At 36.4% G+C, this 18,701-nt stretch overlaps 3 protein-coding genes across 4 annotated transcripts; 2 read left to right on the forward strand and 1 right to left on the reverse strand.

The window, feature by feature from the left end:
• Window positions 1-3,119: 3,119 nt before the first annotated feature.
• LOC124179441 (interferon-related developmental regulator 2) lies at window positions 3,120-8,334 on the forward strand. The gene is made up of 6 exons (XM_046563794.1): window positions 3,120-3,374; window positions 5,715-6,199; window positions 6,335-6,561; window positions 6,759-7,002; window positions 7,103-7,321; window positions 7,461-8,334. Exons 1-6 carry the CDS (start codon window positions 3,341-3,343, stop codon window positions 7,545-7,547), a joined length of 1,296 nt encoding a protein of 431 aa, XP_046419750.1. The 5' UTR covers window positions 3,120-3,340; the 3' UTR covers window positions 7,548-8,334.
• A 391-nt stretch (window positions 8,335-8,725) lies between these two features.
• Window positions 8,726-12,854, reverse strand: LOC124179440. Of its 2 annotated transcripts, none has more exons than XM_046563792.1 (6): window positions 12,625-12,853; window positions 11,388-12,115; window positions 11,115-11,237; window positions 10,383-10,550; window positions 10,029-10,193; window positions 8,726-9,413 (listed from the first exon to the last, which is right to left on the reverse strand). In XM_046563792.1, exons 1-6 carry the CDS (start codon window positions 12,662-12,664, stop codon window positions 9,135-9,137), a joined length of 1,503 nt encoding a protein of 500 aa, XP_046419748.1. In that variant the 5' UTR covers window positions 12,665-12,853; the 3' UTR covers window positions 8,726-9,134. The 2 variants fall into 2 exon arrangements, 1 of the variants encoding a protein (XP_046419748.1); XR_006870042.1 differs by having other exon boundaries at window positions 9,277-9,413; window positions 9,923-10,193; window positions 12,625-12,854.
• A 64-nt stretch (window positions 12,855-12,918) lies between these two features.
• Window positions 12,919-18,158, forward strand: LOC124179439. The gene is made up of 9 exons (XM_046563791.1): window positions 12,919-13,066; window positions 13,157-14,740; window positions 15,124-15,217; window positions 15,305-16,332; window positions 16,443-16,599; window positions 16,695-16,862; window positions 16,979-17,291; window positions 17,404-17,701; window positions 17,813-18,158. The coding sequence occupies exons 2-9, from the start codon at window positions 13,283-13,285 to the stop codon at window positions 17,873-17,875; spliced, it is 3,579 nt and encodes a 1,192-aa protein (XP_046419747.1). The 5' UTR covers window positions 12,919-13,066; window positions 13,157-13,282; the 3' UTR covers window positions 17,876-18,158.
• Window positions 18,159-18,701: the final 543 nt, after the last annotated feature.

An 18,701-nucleotide genomic window follows, 5' to 3' on the forward strand; every position in this document is an offset into this window, starting at 1 on the left:
CATCCCGCGCCCGCCGCAGTATTCAAATTTGCGCAAATGTGAGACGTGATTAGTTCGAACGCGGATGTCTGAGCGGACATCTTTAACGTCATCAACATCACCAAGTAAAACCCGAGTCAAGTTGCAGCATTCGTTCGTCATGCTATATTCAAATACACAAAAAATGTCGAACGATTTCTTATATTCGTTGGCTGTATAATCGATGGTAGATCTTATTTTTTCTTTCTCTTCGTACAGGAATGTTAAACTTCAACGTCGTTTTTGGTCAAAATCAAGTGATTCGAAATATATTAGCAGCTTCCAATAATTTTGGCATAATCGATGAAAGTTTATTGAGCTGCTACCTTAGCGAATTTAAAGTACTTGTAAGATCAATCTGTGTATTTACTGGTCAGTCGTGGCCGGAAGACGTTGCCACGGCAGGGCAAATAAGGGCTGAAGAATGTATCGCATCCTTGACGAATTCGACGCGATATTATTACAATTGGGACTGGCTCCTTAATGATACCGCCCGAGTCGATACCTACGTCCGAACACCTACTGTCCGAAAATCACTTCTCTCAGAGCCTGCGTTAAAGAGCTTACGAGGTCCGGTGGGCATTGCTTGGTACAGGCATCAGGTTATCACGGGTTATTACAAGTTCAGACCCACCGGTATCGAGGACGAAAAAGCGTTAGAAAAGTGAACAATTGATATCAGTCAAGTGATCCTCGTTTTTTCGTAAAACATCGATAGCCCTGCCATCTGTAGGACGACCAGTGACCTCGACAGTAGTAGTCGATAATCATCTCGGCCGGTATAATCCAAGAGGATTGTGCAAATTTTTAGCACCGATGGTAAAATAGTACCGACGGGGATTTGACTTATTTGCATGAAGCGCTGCTATAACTGCACTTGCGAAGAAAACAGGCTATCAAGAGAACACTACCACCAATAATATTTTTGTAATTTTACGTACTCATGTGCTGAAAGGTTTGTAACGTTTTTTTTCAAATCAACTTTTTTTATTCATTTACTTCATCCTTTATACGTTTGCGCACATCATTTACGTGTGGATTTAATCAAATTCGTGCTAATCAACAGATATTTCGTGATTTTCAATGGCAAACGCGGATCTTGCTTTCGATTACCTCGCGCCTGAACAGTCGGGCTTATTCTTGAAAATAGTAATTCTTAACTAACAATATTTGTGATATATTAAATTTTGATATAAAACCTGCCAGCCTTCGTGAAATTCTCCAAAATTTCTGTACAGTTCAAGCTATAATCCGCAGGTAGGAAATTGCCGTTCAGCCCTTAATGAACCTTAATATACCTACCTGCGGAACACAGCTGTATTTGCCGATTGGCCATTTCCTAGTATTACCTACCTGCGGGGCACAGCTGCAACTGTACAGAAGATTTCTGCAGAATTCCAGAAAGGCCGGCAGGTTTTGTATGAAAATTTAATTTATCACAAAGATTGTTAGTTGGGAATTACTATTTTCAATGGTAAGCCCGATCACTTTTCAAGCGAGAGGTAAAGGAAAGCAAGATTCGCGTTTGTCATTGTAAATCACGAAATATCTGTTGATTAGCATAAATTTGATCAAATCCGTAAGTAAATGATGTGGGCAGACGTGTAACATAAAAAGTAAATTAATAAAAAAGAAGTTGATAATAACGTGCCTTGAATTTTAGGTATACTTAGACCTCCTGAGGATATTGCCACGTTTGAAAAAAGCGCTAAATTACCGCTTTCGGTAACGTAGTAACGAGTATAATAATAATTCAGATACTTTTATATTCATGCCGGCGAAAATTTCACTCGGTAGTGTGTCAATTCCAAAATTTTCATTACCGTCTTAATATTTCAATCGTATGTATTCTTATGTATCCACATCAGGGTGGTCCTCGCACTCAAGTGATTCTGGAATCTTGTTGCTCCCATAGGTTGAAATATCTGGAATTAATATTTACTCAATTCTAGCTAAAGTTTTAGGCGCGATTCCAAATTGTCTGCCGATCCTTATGATTTCCTCATTATGATCATGGAAATCGGAAAATTTTAAGGCCTTGATGACTGTCTAGATACTTTGTTTCCCAAAAATCTATAAGTCTGTGATTGTTATTTTTGAATCGTGAATTATCTTAAAATTGATTTTATCTGTAAATACTCACTCTTCAAGATTCTGTTCGAATGATGTAATTATTTTCAAATTAACTGGCCTTATCCCAAATTTGAGAAATGTCAACTGATCGAAGGAGAAGTTTTATTGACATTACTGACGGTAACGTTATTATATTTATGTTCAGGACATGGTTTGACTAGCGAAATGACAGTTTAGTCGCCGCATTTAAGCTGCGCCAATACGAAAAGTCGCATATTTCATCATCAGATGTTCATAAAATTATACACGACTTTCATTATAATTTTTTGATCGCCTCAGTAAGCACAGACACGTATTCAAGTTTCGAACGTGTAGTAAAAATTCCAAGTATCGTCATGTTGTACGAAAATATTCTGTATCGGAATGCCGTGCAGTACTCCCAAACTTGACATAATAACTACCACCAATTTTGAGATGTTTAAAATTTTATCTCTCGAAATAAAAATTTATCAAGTTCAAAAAATCTACCAATCTTGCCCCATATACAATTAGCGTGATTCATCTTTTCCAAGACTAAATTTAATATCAGCTGTAGGTTGAAGTTGTGCGTCACAGCTGGCATACGTCATACAACTGATGCGATGTTGTGAAATACGCCTGCATAGTTGTGCAGCACAACATTACGTCACGCGATGAAACTTTCCTTGAGGAAGGATCGAAAGACCGAGGCAAACAGCTTTCGTTACTCCGGATTTTGTCGCATACTTCGGAAATCTGCGATTGCAAGACAGATATCAGCGTACAACGGAAATTTACTGGCTTTCAACGCGAAGTTTTTTTTTTTTTGACAATGAAAATAAATTCTATTTTCGAAATGCTCTTTGTACGACAGTAGTCGTCATTTATGTATACGAGATTAGTGACAGCAGATCGGCGCATGCGCATTCCATCGGCGAGGTAGTTCGGGAACAATCGTGAAAGTTCGGATGATTCCGAGAGTGGCGAAGTCGTAAGAGCTGCGGACTTGATCGCACTGAGAGCAAAGATAGCTGAGAAGGCCCGGCGTTGGCTGTCTCGACGTGCATGTTTTGAAGACTTCGCATCATGTTAATGAGTTCTTATCAAATTTTAATCACAAATTCATACAGCGTGTTCAGTATACGAAGGAAAAACAATAGTGCAAGATATTTACCCTCTTGATCGAGTCATTTCGCTAGTATTATTTGTGTAACTGAAAAGGCAAATCACCATGCCAGGAAAAGGAAGCAAAAAGCGATCGTCAGGTGAGAAAGAATAATTCAAACCAATTTACCAGAATAATATCACCCAGAAAAATTCTCCCTATAAATTCCTCTGCCTGTAATATTTTCCGTTATATTTTCTTTACCCCACATATGCTATGTTCGTTCGCATTACACTTTGTTATTACTGCCGAGGACGATCGTCGCATGATTCATCGTCTCACCGTTCGGTGTAATTTCTGTCCCGCTTCACCTGACCCCTGTAAATTGGCTGTATTTAAAATTATCCTACTTTTTTTTGCCATTCGTTTTTCTCGCTCACTCTTCGTACACGCTTATCGCCAGGCCAACTTAATCCGATTTTCTAGGATCAGAATAGCTCATGGCCACGAGACAGGCATCGTATTGACCCCCATGTGACTTCCATGCCTCCGAAATTTCAGTGGATCGTGTCTAGCCAATGCGCCATTCCGAACGGCGCAATAAAAATTTTCGTTGAAACGTTCTTCAAATTCAGCTTGCAAGCTGAGTTTTATCATTTTCCTTATCGCGTTGACGTGCTATTCGACCGTTTCCCAGCAATTAGAGTCTTCGGAAACTAATTGTATTTTAATTGCATTCGTTTTAATCTCGTAATTATTGTAATAAATCAACGTGAATAAATGGTACGATTTTGTTTTGGATTCTGCAAAATTTCCACAGCGTCATAACTGATAGTCAATGTAAATACAATCTTTGTACAAAACTGCTAACGCGTGTATCGTTGCAGTTGGCACAGCTGTTAGCCACGTGTTATGTAACATGTGATAGTTAATACTTGTGAAGCTACAGCGCTTTGAACATTTCTATTTTAAAATAAACCTCGTGCATATGCTGGCGATAGAGTAGAATGCTTGTGAATTCTTATTATGGCATTTTGCAAGTCACAATAAACATACTTTGTGATATAATGTACAGCATCCAATTATAATTGATTTAATTGTACGAATAATTGGAAACCACGATCGAAATCAAAAGTTGGGAAATTGAAATAAGTTATTTCAAATATCTCCAGCTGTTATTTTCCACCAATGATGGCCAAATAAGAATCCGAAAAAATTCAAATAACATCTAAGATGTCCAAGTTGCTGGAGATTTTTTAAAAGATTTTTTTTCTCCGTTCCTAACTTTTGATTCAGGCTGTGGGTTCCGATCATCCTAAACAGAAATGAAATAATTCATTGAAAAACATCCATCATAACTTTAGTATTTGGCTAATTCGAATATAACATACGGATCGCGGGTCTAACTCATATGTTTACAATTCATTTCTGATAAGTGAATATCAAGCGTTGAGCTGACTCTGGAATTCCACTATCATTGATTAAAAAACATGGTTACTGCAGGAAAGCTGCTTCTAAAAGCCTTAAGACCTGGTCTGTACTTATTTGCCACAATTTTTTTTCAGAATGTTACGAAAGGGGTTTCACTCTCTTTCTCCTTCCCACCTATCCTCAAGGTGAACGTGACTAATTGTCAATACAGACTCTAGCAGCTGTTTGATAAACTTGCGTCCCACAGCCATGTAAACACGTTGCATTTTTCAATCATTTGTTTTCCTAATGTATTTCTCACATTCTTAATTCTGCTCAGTTGTTAGTGATTAATGAACACACTCATGATACTTGGGGAATTTTTTTTCCTTGATTTATTGTCAACAGGAAATATTCAATCTCGGAATATATCCCATTAATAAGGTCTTGGTCAGGCGGTCACAGATTGTCAGATTAACAAATTCCACATTATCGTTACCAACTTAATCGGTAGAAACACTCTAATATATTTCAATCAAAAGATTGCGGAATTTATTTTTACGGCACCACAAGATTGCAGAATGAGAAATGACTCGATAGTTTAGTTGAAAAGGATGACGAAACTATGACAACCTTCAAGATATCAGACTATCGCTCTACTCTTTTAACACTTCAGATCAAATAATGTTTCACCTTATTACTGTTCAGCAACCAAAAGTGCTGACCTCCAATTCATAGTCCCTATAAATATTTATACCTCCCGACTTTACGCTCAAAAATTTTGTTACCTTATAAAATATTATTCTTATGCCTTGTTGCCACAAATTATTCCAGTATTTCTGAAGGGCCTTTAATTTCAGCAACACATGCGAATAGTTTTTGTTTAACCAAAGTCAAATTATGACTTTCATAGTGCCGAAAGTCCTAGTCAATATAAATATATTGAATGCATTTTTTCAAGGGCATGTGAAGTTTGATGACAGATGATACACTGTGCATGGACTTATTATTCTTCTACAGTTTTACAATCAATTTACAATCGATTAATCACATCTTATAATTTTCTTATATTTAATCTGTTCTGTCTTAGCTCATGGCGGAAAAAGGGCTGAGCTGATGTCTGACGACGACTCGATTAACAATGACGCTTGTAGCGTTGCTAGCGGTCAGTCGGACAGTCGCAGCGTGATGGATGATGGTAACTTCAACGACACTGAGGTGGATGAAATAGCTCAGCAAGAAGCGCTAGAGGAAAAGCTGAAGGAAGCGATCGATGGTCTAACTCAGAAGTGTGCCAAATCAAGAACAACATGCTTCAACGGCATAGAAAAGGCCTTCACTATGAAATACATTCCAGACTTTGTGGAGGACAGAAAAATGACAATCACCGACAGCATAGAACGAGCCCTCAAGAAGGGACGAGGCGACGAACAATCTGCTGCTGCTCGACTTGCTAGCTTACTATGCGTTCAACTTGGAGCTTTTGACAGTGCCGAAATAATAGTCAAGGATCTCAAGACTGTTTTAATATCTACTGCCAACAACAAGTCTATCTCACCAACTGCCAGAGCTGAGGTAAAGAAAGTTGAATTAACAGAAATACTATTATTACAAATAAAACTTATCCTACTTGTGAATTTTTTAACCTAATTACTGCAGTTTTTACTTGCATCTGCGATAAAGTTGATATTGTTCTCTTTATTTTTACAGTGTTATTGGACCCTCAGTATGATGCAATTTTTATCAGGCAACGACGCTGCAGATACAATCGAAATTATGCAACTACTTTTGACCGCATTCTACGATTCTGCTTCCGCTGATCTTACGGCCCTGCAGGCAACAATTCTCTCAGCATGGACACTTCTTTTGACGCTTATGGCATCTTCAGATGTTCACAACTTGATTAGTAGTAGTAACACAACGGACTCCTACATGCTGTATGTTTGTTCAACTGTTTAAACTACCCATTTGCAACAATTACTCAGTTTAGTCTGCATCCGTTTGCTACATTGAACGTTACAGACTCTCAAATCATTTGAATAGTCTCGTTATTCGTTTAAATATAAGATCTCAAACATAAAAGCTATTGAAATATTTTCTTGGGTTATTCATAAACTGATATTCTGTGCTTTAGATCACTGAATCAGATACGGGAATTACTGGAATCTGCACATCTGGAACTACGCCTAGCAGCCGGCGATGCTTTAGCAGTAATATTTGAGCTTGGGCGCGATTACTCGGAGGAAGACGAAATATTCTGGGCAATAGATCTTATCGCAATTCTCAAGGATCTAGCAACTGATTCAAACAGGCATAGAGCCAAGAAAGATCGCAAACAACAGAAGGCCAGTTTTAGAGACATACTGCGGTACATAGTGGTAAGCAGGCAAATGATAAGTGTGTACTTGTATAATAAAACTTGATACACGTCAATATTGGAAACTCTCATACTTCTTGTTATTTTTTCATTTCAATTAGGAGGATGAGTTTCCAGAGCTACAAATAAAGTTCGGACATGAAACTCTGTATTTGGAAGATTGGTGTACCCGAGTTCAGTACACCGCTTGTTGTCGCCTCCTTGGCCCCGGTCTCAATATTCATTTAGGGGAAAATAAGCTTCTCCGCGAGATTTTTAGTTTGGGAGATAGAGTCATGGCACCTCAATCATCACAAAGGAGAGCGACGAAACAGCAAAGGGTGAGCAATTACTTGAGTAAACTATTATTTTTTCTCCCATTCACCTGCAGTAATAATTAGATAGAGTGAATTTTTGTACTTGTTTCAAGGGTATTTTCTTTTACTGAATAAAAGTTAACACATCTGTGCTTCTTTTCAGAATCTTTTAAATGCCGCTGCGTTCAAAGCACGGACAAGGCAGCGCAACAAAAACCGGGACAAACGCTCTGCTACTCTAGCTTCCTAATTTGAATTTTATTATTTTATCACAACTAAATAATTAATCCACACAATCTTATAGCATTATCGAAATTACTATTTATTTAGCTTAATATCTAATAATGAAGATTCAAGCAAATGTTATTAATACTATGAAACTACTATGTGAATGAAAAAAATTGTACATACAATAATTGATTTGCTTTTCTTGTTGCTTGGAGGGGAAATAGTATAAAAAGAAAGGTTATAGTGAAAATCATTGCATTCTGGGGCAATTAGTCAAAAATATCGCACGACTAAATCATGGAATATCTGTGTGACACTTCAACAATCCACAAACGAATATGTTCGAAGTTATTATCAGTATTTGATTTTAGAAAACAAATATTGGAATTTATAATTTCTGTAGTGAATGTTTTTATTCTGGGATTTTTTTTAGATTCTCTCTATACCTTTTTGGGCATCGTGTTGATAGAAGTCAGTTGATTAAATTTTGTTTGTTTTTTGAACTATTATAAATATCCAGTAGACAGCATTGACTTGAATTTTTGTTTCAATTAAATTTCACATACAAATTCCTAACATTGTAATAGATATACATGATAATAATTAACGAAAATGAAGTTTTTTTAAAATTTATTTCTTTTCACATAGCTATAAATTGATCACTCTGCAATCAAAGTGTAGAAAAATACTGTATATATTAATTATATACAATTTCAAAACTGCTTAGAATTGCACAGTTCATGTACTTTATACTTATATGTTATGTAATTTAGACTGTTTTGTAAAAATATTATGTACGTTACACATTATTATCTCAAGTTTCAAGACTTTCTTACCCATACTTGTCGACATTCGCGTAATTTTAAACTGAAACCCCGATTCTTCACCAGAATAATTTTAATAATCGCTCAAGGATTGAAACAGTTGTTTTTTAGTTCGTGCATGCTTATCCAATGAGTTTCCCATAAAACGAGAAATATTTCATACGTAACTAACGTAAATAAAAAAGCTGTCGTCAATTTTGGTTTAAAAACATTTATTTTACACTTAAATGCAAACAGTCGAATTTAATAACAATCCGATATGATACAAGAACTATTGTTCTTACAATTATTAATACAATTTTTGTTAGGAAAACAAAAAAAAAATCACAGATGCTTCGAGATATGTATACGCAATTTTCCACACCTTTATAAGTCATAAAGACTAGAACAGAAATCAAACAATACAAAAGTAGTTAGTGTATTCGAGCAAGTGTTTTTTTTTTTTTTTTTTTCGTTCTCACGCCATAATCGTGGATAAGGCAATGTTGATCCAAAAATTGGGTCAAATGGTTATCACTGTAGTACTCCCATCATCTGACTAGTTTAGAGAGCTAACTGAGCTGAAAGCTTTTTCAACACTTAGCTATGCTAGATGCTACAATATAACTAGCTTACATCTTACACGGGTTGTAAGTTGTGAGCTTTCAACCAGGAGAAATTTTCAATAAGCCTGAATTATCAAATGAAACGTAAATTTACAAATGATATGGGAAATAATTTTTTCAAATTTGTCCCACAAGAGATATGCTCATAAAAATGCATATTCTGTGAAGTTTCAATGCTGGTTATGTGTAAATATTGAGCTGTTGGTTTTTGAATTCTTTTTCTGAAAGCATGTGCCATCGATATCCCAATACCTTCGATACTTCTTTCTCAGTGTCTTCATAACTTCGGCTGTTTATTTTTAGCCATTGATAATGTTCTGGTGTCCAATTATTCATCTTTGACCAGGCTCCATCAAATCTTTTCAGTATCACATTTCGTCTAACAAATAAACAGCGAAGGTTTTTTGCTGTTTTCACAATCTGGAGAATTGTTGCCGTCGATATTTTATCACGAACCATCTAAGGAGCAACAACATTATAAATTTCAAACAAGAATAATAATTTGGCCAGTGAATTTGTAATTAGAAAGAGGAATCAAGATTTGACTTTTATTAGCGGTATCGTATTTGATTAACAGGTAAAAAAATAGCATATCTAATATTAAGAGAAAAGATATTTTCATTAGTCAGGAAGTCCACACAACCAAACACATTGGCATAGCGTTAACAAAGGCAAAAGTAAAGCTGTTCTTTGGTAGAATATTTTGGGGTATAAAAATTTTATAAACAAGGTCAGACTCTTCAATCGCCTTTGATTGACCATAACCTTTATCAAAAATGCTATCATTAGCCAAAATACGTTTTTATCTCTGACATCAGTTTTGACGAGTCATATTATGGATTTAAAAAGCCTTACTACTTTTATTATTTTACAAAATGTTTTCAAAACTCGTCATGATAATAAGGAAACGAAAGTTGACTTTGTTGTTTATTAGTTGTAGCTTTTGTTAGCAGAAAAGAATGACTCACAACATGCAACAACGTTAAGCACACGCAGTTAGCATAAGTGCAGTGTGAAAGTAGACTGCAACCAACGCTTAGGCAGCGTTGTAAGAATCTAAACACAAGATGCTACCAGTGTGTGGAGGTTCGGGCAAGACTTGCAAAACCGAACTAGCGCTTCATCCAGTCTTTTAGAAAAATTTTTATGCTGATAATATCTGGACAATCCTTTAAATGCGTAGACTCTTAAAGTAGACTCAAAGTATGCTCCGTGAGTTGTCAACGTAAATGCTGAATGCTGTTGGAGAAAAGTATACAAAACATTCGATTAATATTATTGAGTATCAATAATTATTATGCTGATTGAAAAATAGTCGTGAAACTTTTCCAGCAATATGTTGAATGTAATGTTTTCAAAAAAATGTATCTATATATCATGTCTGCATCTATCAATTATCTGTTTTTAGTTTTAGTGTACTCAAGCAACCTTAGTGTTTGGATTATCCATAACAATGCTATAGCATGGGATGGCTCCATCTTGGAGTGCTACATCAACAGGCAGAGCAAAGTCGGTGGGTTTCGAGCTCTCTAATTCGAAGTGAACCAGCAGATGAGGATTGTTTGCTTTCATCTTGCGCCATGCATCAATCTTTGGCTGCAAACATAGATATTTACAATAAGATTTGTCATAGCTAAATCTTTCAATGGATGTATATAACGAGCCAGCTAAAAAAGTGCCTCAATTTAGAAACTTATAAATTGACAAATAACTGTTCAATTGTATTTTTTTTTTCGCATTTTAAATATATTTTCAATATTTTTAATTAAAATCAATAAATTGGAAGAATTGTTATAGAAGATAGTGTCAATCAATTCACTCGGTGATATGTTTTGCAGCGACTGTATTATCTCAAAAATTGCTCAACCGATTTACCTTAAATTTTAAGACCGTACCTTGGACAGTTTATCCTCTCTACCACAATCCAAATCTTTCTTTAAGCAAAATGGCAACCATATAAAGTTAAAATATGATTGTTCATAAAAATATTGCAACTTTTTTAATTTAAATGACAACAAAAATAGCTAATAATTGCCAAGAATAAAGGACAGTGAGATAAAAAATAACCACAAGCAGCAACAGGAATCAAATCTAAGTCTGAAAAGTTCAAGTGAAATACGTTGTATCATTATAATGTGAGAATAATTAACATAATATTACCAACTGAACTGTTGAATCCACAGGACTGTATCGATTTTGCAGAATATGCAAGTGTCGGAGTTTTGTATAGCCGAGTAGTTCGATTACATCTTCGTGAAGATTTTGAGGGCTAATGACAAGAATCTGAAACAATTTCTTTGTTTACTTTATTGTGCAAGCAGCAGAGAGAAAAAGTTGAAAATATATTTCAATCCAGTAGTGACTAATTTATTTTTTCATACTCCTGGCTTATGTCCATGATTCACAACGTAGTATGAAAAGGTAAATGCTCACATTCAAATTCAGAAACACACCAACATGGAGCAAGGGACATCTGTTTCTCGTTGCGTTTATCAATACAAGTTTGGATAACGTTTCCGTACAACCTGTGCAAACTTCGTCCAATAAATGTATGGCTTCTCTATTGTCTAACATCAAGTCAATCAGCTCCAAGCACCTCAGATTCGCCAAATTTCCCATCAATCGTTTCAGAGCTTCAAGTAATTTTCCTCCAGTTCCAAAAACCCTGATTCTTTCATGATCATCTCTGTTGGCCATGTTGCATGGAAATGTGAACTTTAATCGTCTGATCAATGTACCAACACCAGCGACAGAGGTGTTGTCAGACCCTTGCTTCTCGGTGTACCAAGATATCATATTCATGAATTCAAACAAATTGTAGAAATTCAGCATCGGCTCAAAGATGAGGGTCCGGAAATTTTTCCCAACTTTGTTGAGGCACATCGAGGTGCGCATGTGATCCAGAACATACTCCCATCCACTGTAGTAGTTGAATTTTCCACGTGTCAGTGTTCTGTCTTCCAGCACGAATAACGACCATACTCTTTGCAATTTGAATGCGTGGTACCATGACTTGCAAACAAGCGAGGCGTAGTAACGCTCGCGTATTGTTAAATAGGAAAATATTTCTTCCAGCAAAATGTCTGGAAGATCGTTCCAACAGCTGTATACTGTTCTTTGCCTCACATCATCTGAATCCTCTTCGATATCGATGTAAAGCGCTGTTAACATTATAAGTTTGACAAGAATATTTGCAATGGATTAGTTATTAGATAAATTATTTCTGGACAAATAGAACAAACAAAAAACTAATCGAATTGTATAATTGGACGTCAAGTCAATAAAAAAACCTAGAAAATTTGCGCATTAAGTTAAGTTTACGTTTTCCAGATCTTGCCAATTTTTAGTTCATGTGTGGGATGCGTGTTGTAATATTGCGTGAATAAACTTATAGGCGAATAGGATTCGGCGTTGCTTAGTAAAAATAGTACACTAAATAGATATAGCGAATGTCTGGTTACCGACCTGATCCGAGATAACGATGACCGAGAAATTATCGAACAATTTGAAAATCTGAGGCCGGTGTGCAATTTAGCTGCGTAAATACGTTCACTGCTTCATAAAAAGGTAAAAGCAGAAAGAAAAAAAAACTGGACCTTTATCGAGCTATCAGTTCAATGCCGTTTGACATTTGTGTATAACCTATAATAGGTTACCTAACTAGACTTACCTTGATCATTACCGTCAAACTTCCAGCAGCCTTTACTCATGTTTGAATTCAACGTAAAATAACGACAACATTAAAACCACTCTTTGTGCGCGTTATACTATTTATATATGATATTTCTAAAAATATACTAAAATTGAAAGCGGCCGGAACATATGATCGTCTGGCGCCATGTTAGTTTAAATAACCGGACGCACGTCACTAGCGTTGATTCTTCAGCATCGCCAACCTGCGTCGAATGATCAGGTTTAATTTCGCTGTGGGTAGGTACCATTGAGATTTATGACTCCCTTCACGCACGTCAGATGTCGTTGGTAAAAACTTATTTGAAAATGCTGTCTAACCGTAAAATGAGATTCGTGTCGTGAGAGTCGAAAAATTATGTTTGGATGTGGGTGAATGTTTTTCTGTTATTGTTGTACATTTCAAATCATTGTTTTAAAAGGTAAGCCTGGGTTCCAATGACGAACAAAAGATGCTCCACACTTTCTACACTTGTATTTCTAATCTGAAAAAACAAAATATCTTGTTTCAGGCTAATGTTTCGTGCCCATTTTAACGGGCGAAACTCACTCGGCGAGTTGGCTCTCCTTATTTTGAATAAAGCGAAATCGTTCTGAATTTATTAATATACTTAAGCTGACGTCACGATCGAACCGTCATGTGTGATTTGATTGATTTAAACAGCCCAGACCCTCGTAATTCGGTTAGCTCAAGACTCCCATCTCCTCTGATACCCGGACCAACGATTGTCGCCGACAATAACGACAATAAAAAACTGAACATCCTCGAGTTTGTTCGTCATGGAAAACGTTCGAGCCTTGAGAACAATCCGTTCGACAAAGTGTACAAAGAGACCGCAGATTACATGGCCAAAAAGGATGACCCATTCGAAGTTATCTTGCAAAAGGCGCTGCAATCGAACAATCAGAGCAGCCAAAACTTGGCAAAAAGGAGTAAGCATCGAGAGGATTTCTCGCCAAAGCGCAGAAGACATTCCGATGTGTTAAAGGTAAACAGAACCCTGGATGAACCTTTGATGGGTGAAATCCTAAACAAACATCTTAATCATGTTCAAAAATTGTCCTGGAATTTAAGTGCGAATCAGAGCATTATTAGTGATTTAAACAACACGAATTTGCTGGAGGATAATTGCTCAGATTCTTCGATGCCGAAATCACCTTTCAAAAACGTTGACAGCTTCGCCACTCCAATCGTCACTTTGATGCCGCCATCCCCAGAGAATTCCTCCCTACTGAATCAGTCCGCAATGAATGACAGTCTCTCCGAAGTCAAAGAAAATTTAGTAGAGAACAACGCAAAGGGAATCCTTGATGTCAAAGATTCTGGCTTCTCTGACCATTGCCAAAATCCTACAGATCTCGAAAACTTGTTAGTCAAGTCTTCTATGCACAGAAGATCTTTGTCACAGGGTAACAAGCCTTTGCTCATGTCTCCTGACAAAGAGGAAACCACATTTCGGCCTAGGTCCAAATCTACAGCTGATACCAACAGGACCAGAAATATCCCGAGTAATCCTCCGATTTTATCGGTATCAAATGCATCCTCCCGTTACACCGACTTCATGAATAATGGATTCATTGATATTGGCAGCAATACCGTTTCAGACTTGCTTGATATTTCGAAAATTTCTGGTACCCCCAGACCGAGTTACTACTCTTATGGTTCTCTGTCTTCCATGAACTCCGACGGCACCAACAACAAGGCTTTTATGTTGGACAGTGAGTCGTCAAAAGTGCTCAAGAGCATTTCCTCAGCTAAATCTAGTCTCAATTTGTCAAATGTCTCAAGAACGACTAGACCTGGAGATTACTTGATGAAAACTCCGTTGAAAACTTCTGTTCGAATGTCAGACTTGGCTCTCAGACTTGAAAAAGTGAAACTACAATCAGTCACTAACATCGGAGAGTTGCCTCTGTACAGCCCGAATCACAAGGTCAAGAATTTCCTACAGCTTGATGAAGTTTGTTCTGATAATACTAAAATGGAAAACTGCCAGGAGAATGATGTACAAAAAGAATCTAAATTGATAGATATTGATTGTGATGGCTACAATGCGACCTCTGTGTCAAATCATTCTTTAGATTCTGTTTTTATTGTAAGTTTAAACTGAAATTTATTTTCTGCAGTATGACGCTGAAACTAGCAGATAACATAGGTGGAAAGGTTCAAAGGGATGAACAAGCAATGAAACTTGACAAGATTATTTGGGAAACTCTTTCGAATATATTCCTTGATATTTTATCATTTGCTCACTCCCTGAAATTCTACCAGACATATCACCTGCTGGATATCACCAGCTAGTTTCAGCGTCATTTCTGCATTGGTGTTAATGTAGTTATCAGACTTAGTACACTGGTGTATCATTGATTAATTTATTAATCACATCGGATCATTTTTAAAATAAGGTTCGAAAATTATCATTATCGAAATTCGAAAATTTATGCTTCAGCCTAATGATGTATTAACTGTTTTACTTAGGAGAATAACAACAAAGTCGATCCGATAGTGTTGCAGGATGCAAAATTACTTTCTCGAACCTTCGCCGAAGCGGCAGAACAATTCAGTTCCTGCTGTAAGTAATTTGACTAAAGAATTTAATTTCCTTAATATTTACAATAAGGTTTAATATATAATAATGTTTCTATTTTTATACCTAAAGCATTCAACAGCTCTGACGATTTACTGTCAACCTCACAATGGAACTTTGATTTCCTGCCTGCTTCAGATGATGAAATTGTAGTTGATAATTTAATTGAACTGCCTGTATCTCCTGCAAGAGGTGAAACTAGTGCAAACTCAGACCAAAACGGAAACCCGACAGAGATTGCAAGCAGCAAACCATCTGACTCAGTAATTTGTCAAGGATTCAAAGATTTAGAAAGTGAATTTATTGACCAAGACCATACCATGAATAAAGTAATGGCTGCGACATTACTTTTGGATCTTGAAAAGATAGTTCATCGAGAAAATAATCCTGAGGCAATAACATTACTTGAAAATTTAGAGAAAGTCTTGGGTATTAACTGTGAAAGCAATGCTCAGTTGTTGGCCACCTGCATGCAGGGAACCAATAACTTAAGCAAGAGTCCGAAGAGATGTTTGTCAAAATTGAGTTCCATTGAAAATATAAGACATGAAAATTTGGAAAAGAGTCATGAGGATAACGATCTTGCTGGAATGTCGAATAGTATGAAAGTTCTTAAAATACAAAATGATGTAAGCTTGGAGATGAACTTAAATGATAAAAAGGAAATAAACAAAATTGAAAAGTCTGTAATACCCGATTTTTCACCATCTACTGAGGAAAACACGGCAAACTTATCTGAAAAGTCTAATAGTTCTAATATAGTGGAAAATGAGCAGAAAGAAGTGCAGGTTGATCAAGCAGAAGCATTGGAGCTGATTACAAATCTTAGTAAAATATTGGGTGGACGCAACAACGAGTCTTCTCCACTTTCACTTCTCACAAATTTACGGAAAGTTTTGAACTTAGCCACAAATCAATTGAATTTTGAGAATTGCCAAACGACGAAATCCAAAAATCGAGACACACCAAAGGAGGCTAATACTGAGGCTCTGTCGCAAAAAAAAACAGCAGCTGGGCCAGAACATAATACTCAGCGATCTGAAACCAAAACTAATGAAATCAAACCAGAGCGTAAAAAAAGTATAGACTCAACAATGAAGGTTCGTAAAATTCATAATGAAATAAAATATTTACTAGGTTGAATTAGTCACATTGAAGTTAAAATTTTTGTAAGTCATTTAAAATGCATCGAACTTGTTTTTCAATATAGACACAATGCACTCCTCCGGTTTTACACAAACGCAGCATGTCGCTGAGCGGCCCTAAACGTAATAGTACGCCAACAGCAGTTCTGTCAAAAGCAAAAGAGAAAAAGGATTCTGACAGTACTAAGAGGGCATCATCTTGCAGTGCACTTCCCAAATCAGGTGACTAATTTAAATTAGTTCCTCTCGATCAATGTTCACTGCCACGTTTTATACTACAAAATATGACATGCCCTCTGTGTTCTTATCTTACCTAGGTACGATAGAAAAATCTTCATCCATTGGACAAGAATTAGGCAAAGGTAGAGCATCTGTGATCGGAGTTACTGGCATATATAAACTAAAAAAGAAATCCATCGTAGAAAGTGCTAGCAAAAAAGGTCCCTTGAAAGCCTTAATTCCAGTAGGAAATATGCAGAGGCGAGGTAAAATTTCACCATCAATTTATTGGTTCGAATTTTCCATTGAATTTTAGAATAGAAAACTAGAAATAATTGGTTTTTATTAGATTTTTCGCTCAAACAATTGCTTATATTTTCAGGGTCATTGGGTTCAAAGGGACATATATCAATACCAAGAACCCCTCCTAAATCAAGTTCCAATGTACCCCCTACTTTCACTTTCGGGACCAGCAGCACTCCGAATCCCATTATTCCAATAAGTATCGCTAAAAAATCGCCAAGGAATAAACCTGTAGCGTCCTCCACACCAGATGGTGGAGGATCCAGGAGTGGCAAAATGAAATTGCAGGTTTCGAAGAACATGGCAAAACCAAGATTCTCCTGCAACATCTCCCCTGTCTCACCATTGCCAACTCACGGTATCAGCAGCGGTTCCAAGGGTTCGCCCAAAAAGTAAGGACAGGATTTTAACTGTCTTTGAATTTGGTGTCCCTGTAATACGCAGTAATTTACGCAATATTTTGTGTGGATAAATCTATAATGTTGTGAAATCTTTATTCCGTAGCTACAGACACAACAAAACTCTGTCTCCCCCAAAAAAACGAAATTCTCAAGGGGCTCAGGGGCACAATGCAACTCTGTCTAGCATTCCGAAATATTCACCGTTGGCCAGATTTTCGAAGGATAGTTTTAAGGAGGCACTTAAAACCTTCGATATTTCTGGCTCTCCAACGAAATCGTTGGTAAAGTCAAATACTCCAAAAAAGGCACCATTTGTCCATAGCAAGAGTGAAAGTCAAATACTCAAGAGTCCTTTGAAAACTATGAACAATCAGACTACTAAATTTAAACCATTTAATCTGGTAAGCAGAACAAAGTGTTTTCATGCAAATGACACTTGAAGAGTGGCAACCATATTTATTACGACCGTTTATTCTATTAAAAGATTTTAATGAATATTTCTGTATTTTCAGGTATCTAAGATTTGCCGGGGTAACAGTGGCAGCAAGTTAGTAGACAAAGAGAACTGTGGGTAATTAAAATGTTTCCTTCTACAAAAATGTTTCCTTCTATAAAAATGTTTTTTATATACAAATATTTTTTATTCTTTGATAGTATATAATACAGTCCAGTAGTGCAGCTCCGTTGTAGTTACAATTGTCTAAAAATATCGAATTGCAAAGATCACCATATCCTGAGAGTCCATTAACAGTATTGCGGTTGTCAATGAGAATGTATATGTGGAATATTCAACCATGTAAGAATATGATTTTAAATTATTTTTATACCGAAAGTCAGAATTTATCCTCATTCTTATTTCGTATTAAAGTGTATTCGTGATATTTTTACTAACGAATCATTCATTGCCTTTGAACTTTTATTATTATCATTGTCATTCAATGCATGATCGAATCCTGAATCGCATACAAGTACACAACTCGTACGAATCGTTTGCTACATGAGTCATTGAAGATAAAGTCGAGCGAAGGAAATCCGAAATTCCCCCGACCAATGAGGAATAAACTCTACATATTCTTGTTTTCTCTGAGTTTATTACTACAAAAAATATTTACTAATTATTGAACATAATTTCGCAGCAGCAATGAAAAAACTGCGTATGTAATTAATTTTTTGACTCTCGTCGTGCCGCGATGAATGTCCGGAAAAAATACAACAGGTGCAAACTTATCGAGCGATGTAGACAAAATCGATTCCGAGTTACAATAATATATGCTGTTGATTCCGGGCTGTCTGAAAACAAGACGACCGGTCACCAGCATCATCATTTTCGTCAATAATATAAGTAAAAAAAAAATTCAACGACGCATATACGAATAGTAATTCCGCGCGTAATTCAGAGCG

Source organism: Neodiprion fabricii, chromosome 4 (genome assembly GCF_021155785.1).
Source record: "Neodiprion fabricii isolate iyNeoFabr1 chromosome 4, iyNeoFabr1.1, whole genome shotgun sequence".
NCBI lineage: Eukaryota > Metazoa > Arthropoda > Insecta > Hymenoptera > Diprionidae > Neodiprion > Neodiprion fabricii.

What these genes read in the sequence shown, in the direction of transcription:
- LOC124179441 (XM_046563794.1), top strand. Translation starts at nt 3,341, where the DNA reads ATGCCAGGAAAAGGAAGCAAAAAGCGATCGTCAG. An exon ending in CACCAACTGCCAGAGCTGAG is followed by an intron (nt 6,200 to 6,334) that starts GTAAAGAAAGTT and finishes TTATTTTTACAG; the next exon opens with TGTTATTGGACCCTCAGTAT. An exon ending in GAGCGACGAAACAGCAAAGG is followed by an intron (nt 7,322 to 7,460) that starts GTGAGCAATTAC and finishes GCTTCTTTTCAG; the next exon opens with AATCTTTTAAATGCCGCTGC.
- LOC124179440 (XM_046563792.1), bottom strand. Translation starts at nt 12,664, where the DNA reads ATGAGTAAAGGCTGCTGGAAGTTTGACGGTAATGATCAAG. An exon ending in GTTTGACGGTAATGATCAAG is followed by an intron (nt 12,116 to 12,624) that starts GTAAGTCTAGTT and finishes TAATGTTAACAG; the next exon opens with CGCTTTACATCGATATCGAA. An exon ending in GCCCGAACCTCCACACACTG is followed by an intron (nt 9,414 to 10,028) that starts GTAGCATCTTGT and finishes GTTGCTCCTTAG; the next exon opens with ATGGTTCGTGATAAAATATC.
- LOC124179439 (XM_046563791.1), top strand. Translation starts at nt 13,283, where the DNA reads ATGTGTGATTTGATTGATTTAAACAGCCCAGACCCTCGTAATTCGGTT. An exon ending in GTATAGACTCAACAATGAAG is followed by an intron (nt 16,333 to 16,442) that starts GTTCGTAAAATT and finishes TTTTCAATATAG; the next exon opens with ACACAATGCACTCCTCCGGT. An exon ending in CAGTGCACTTCCCAAATCAG is followed by an intron (nt 16,600 to 16,694) that starts GTGACTAATTTA and finishes TATCTTACCTAG; the next exon opens with GTACGATAGAAAAATCTTCA.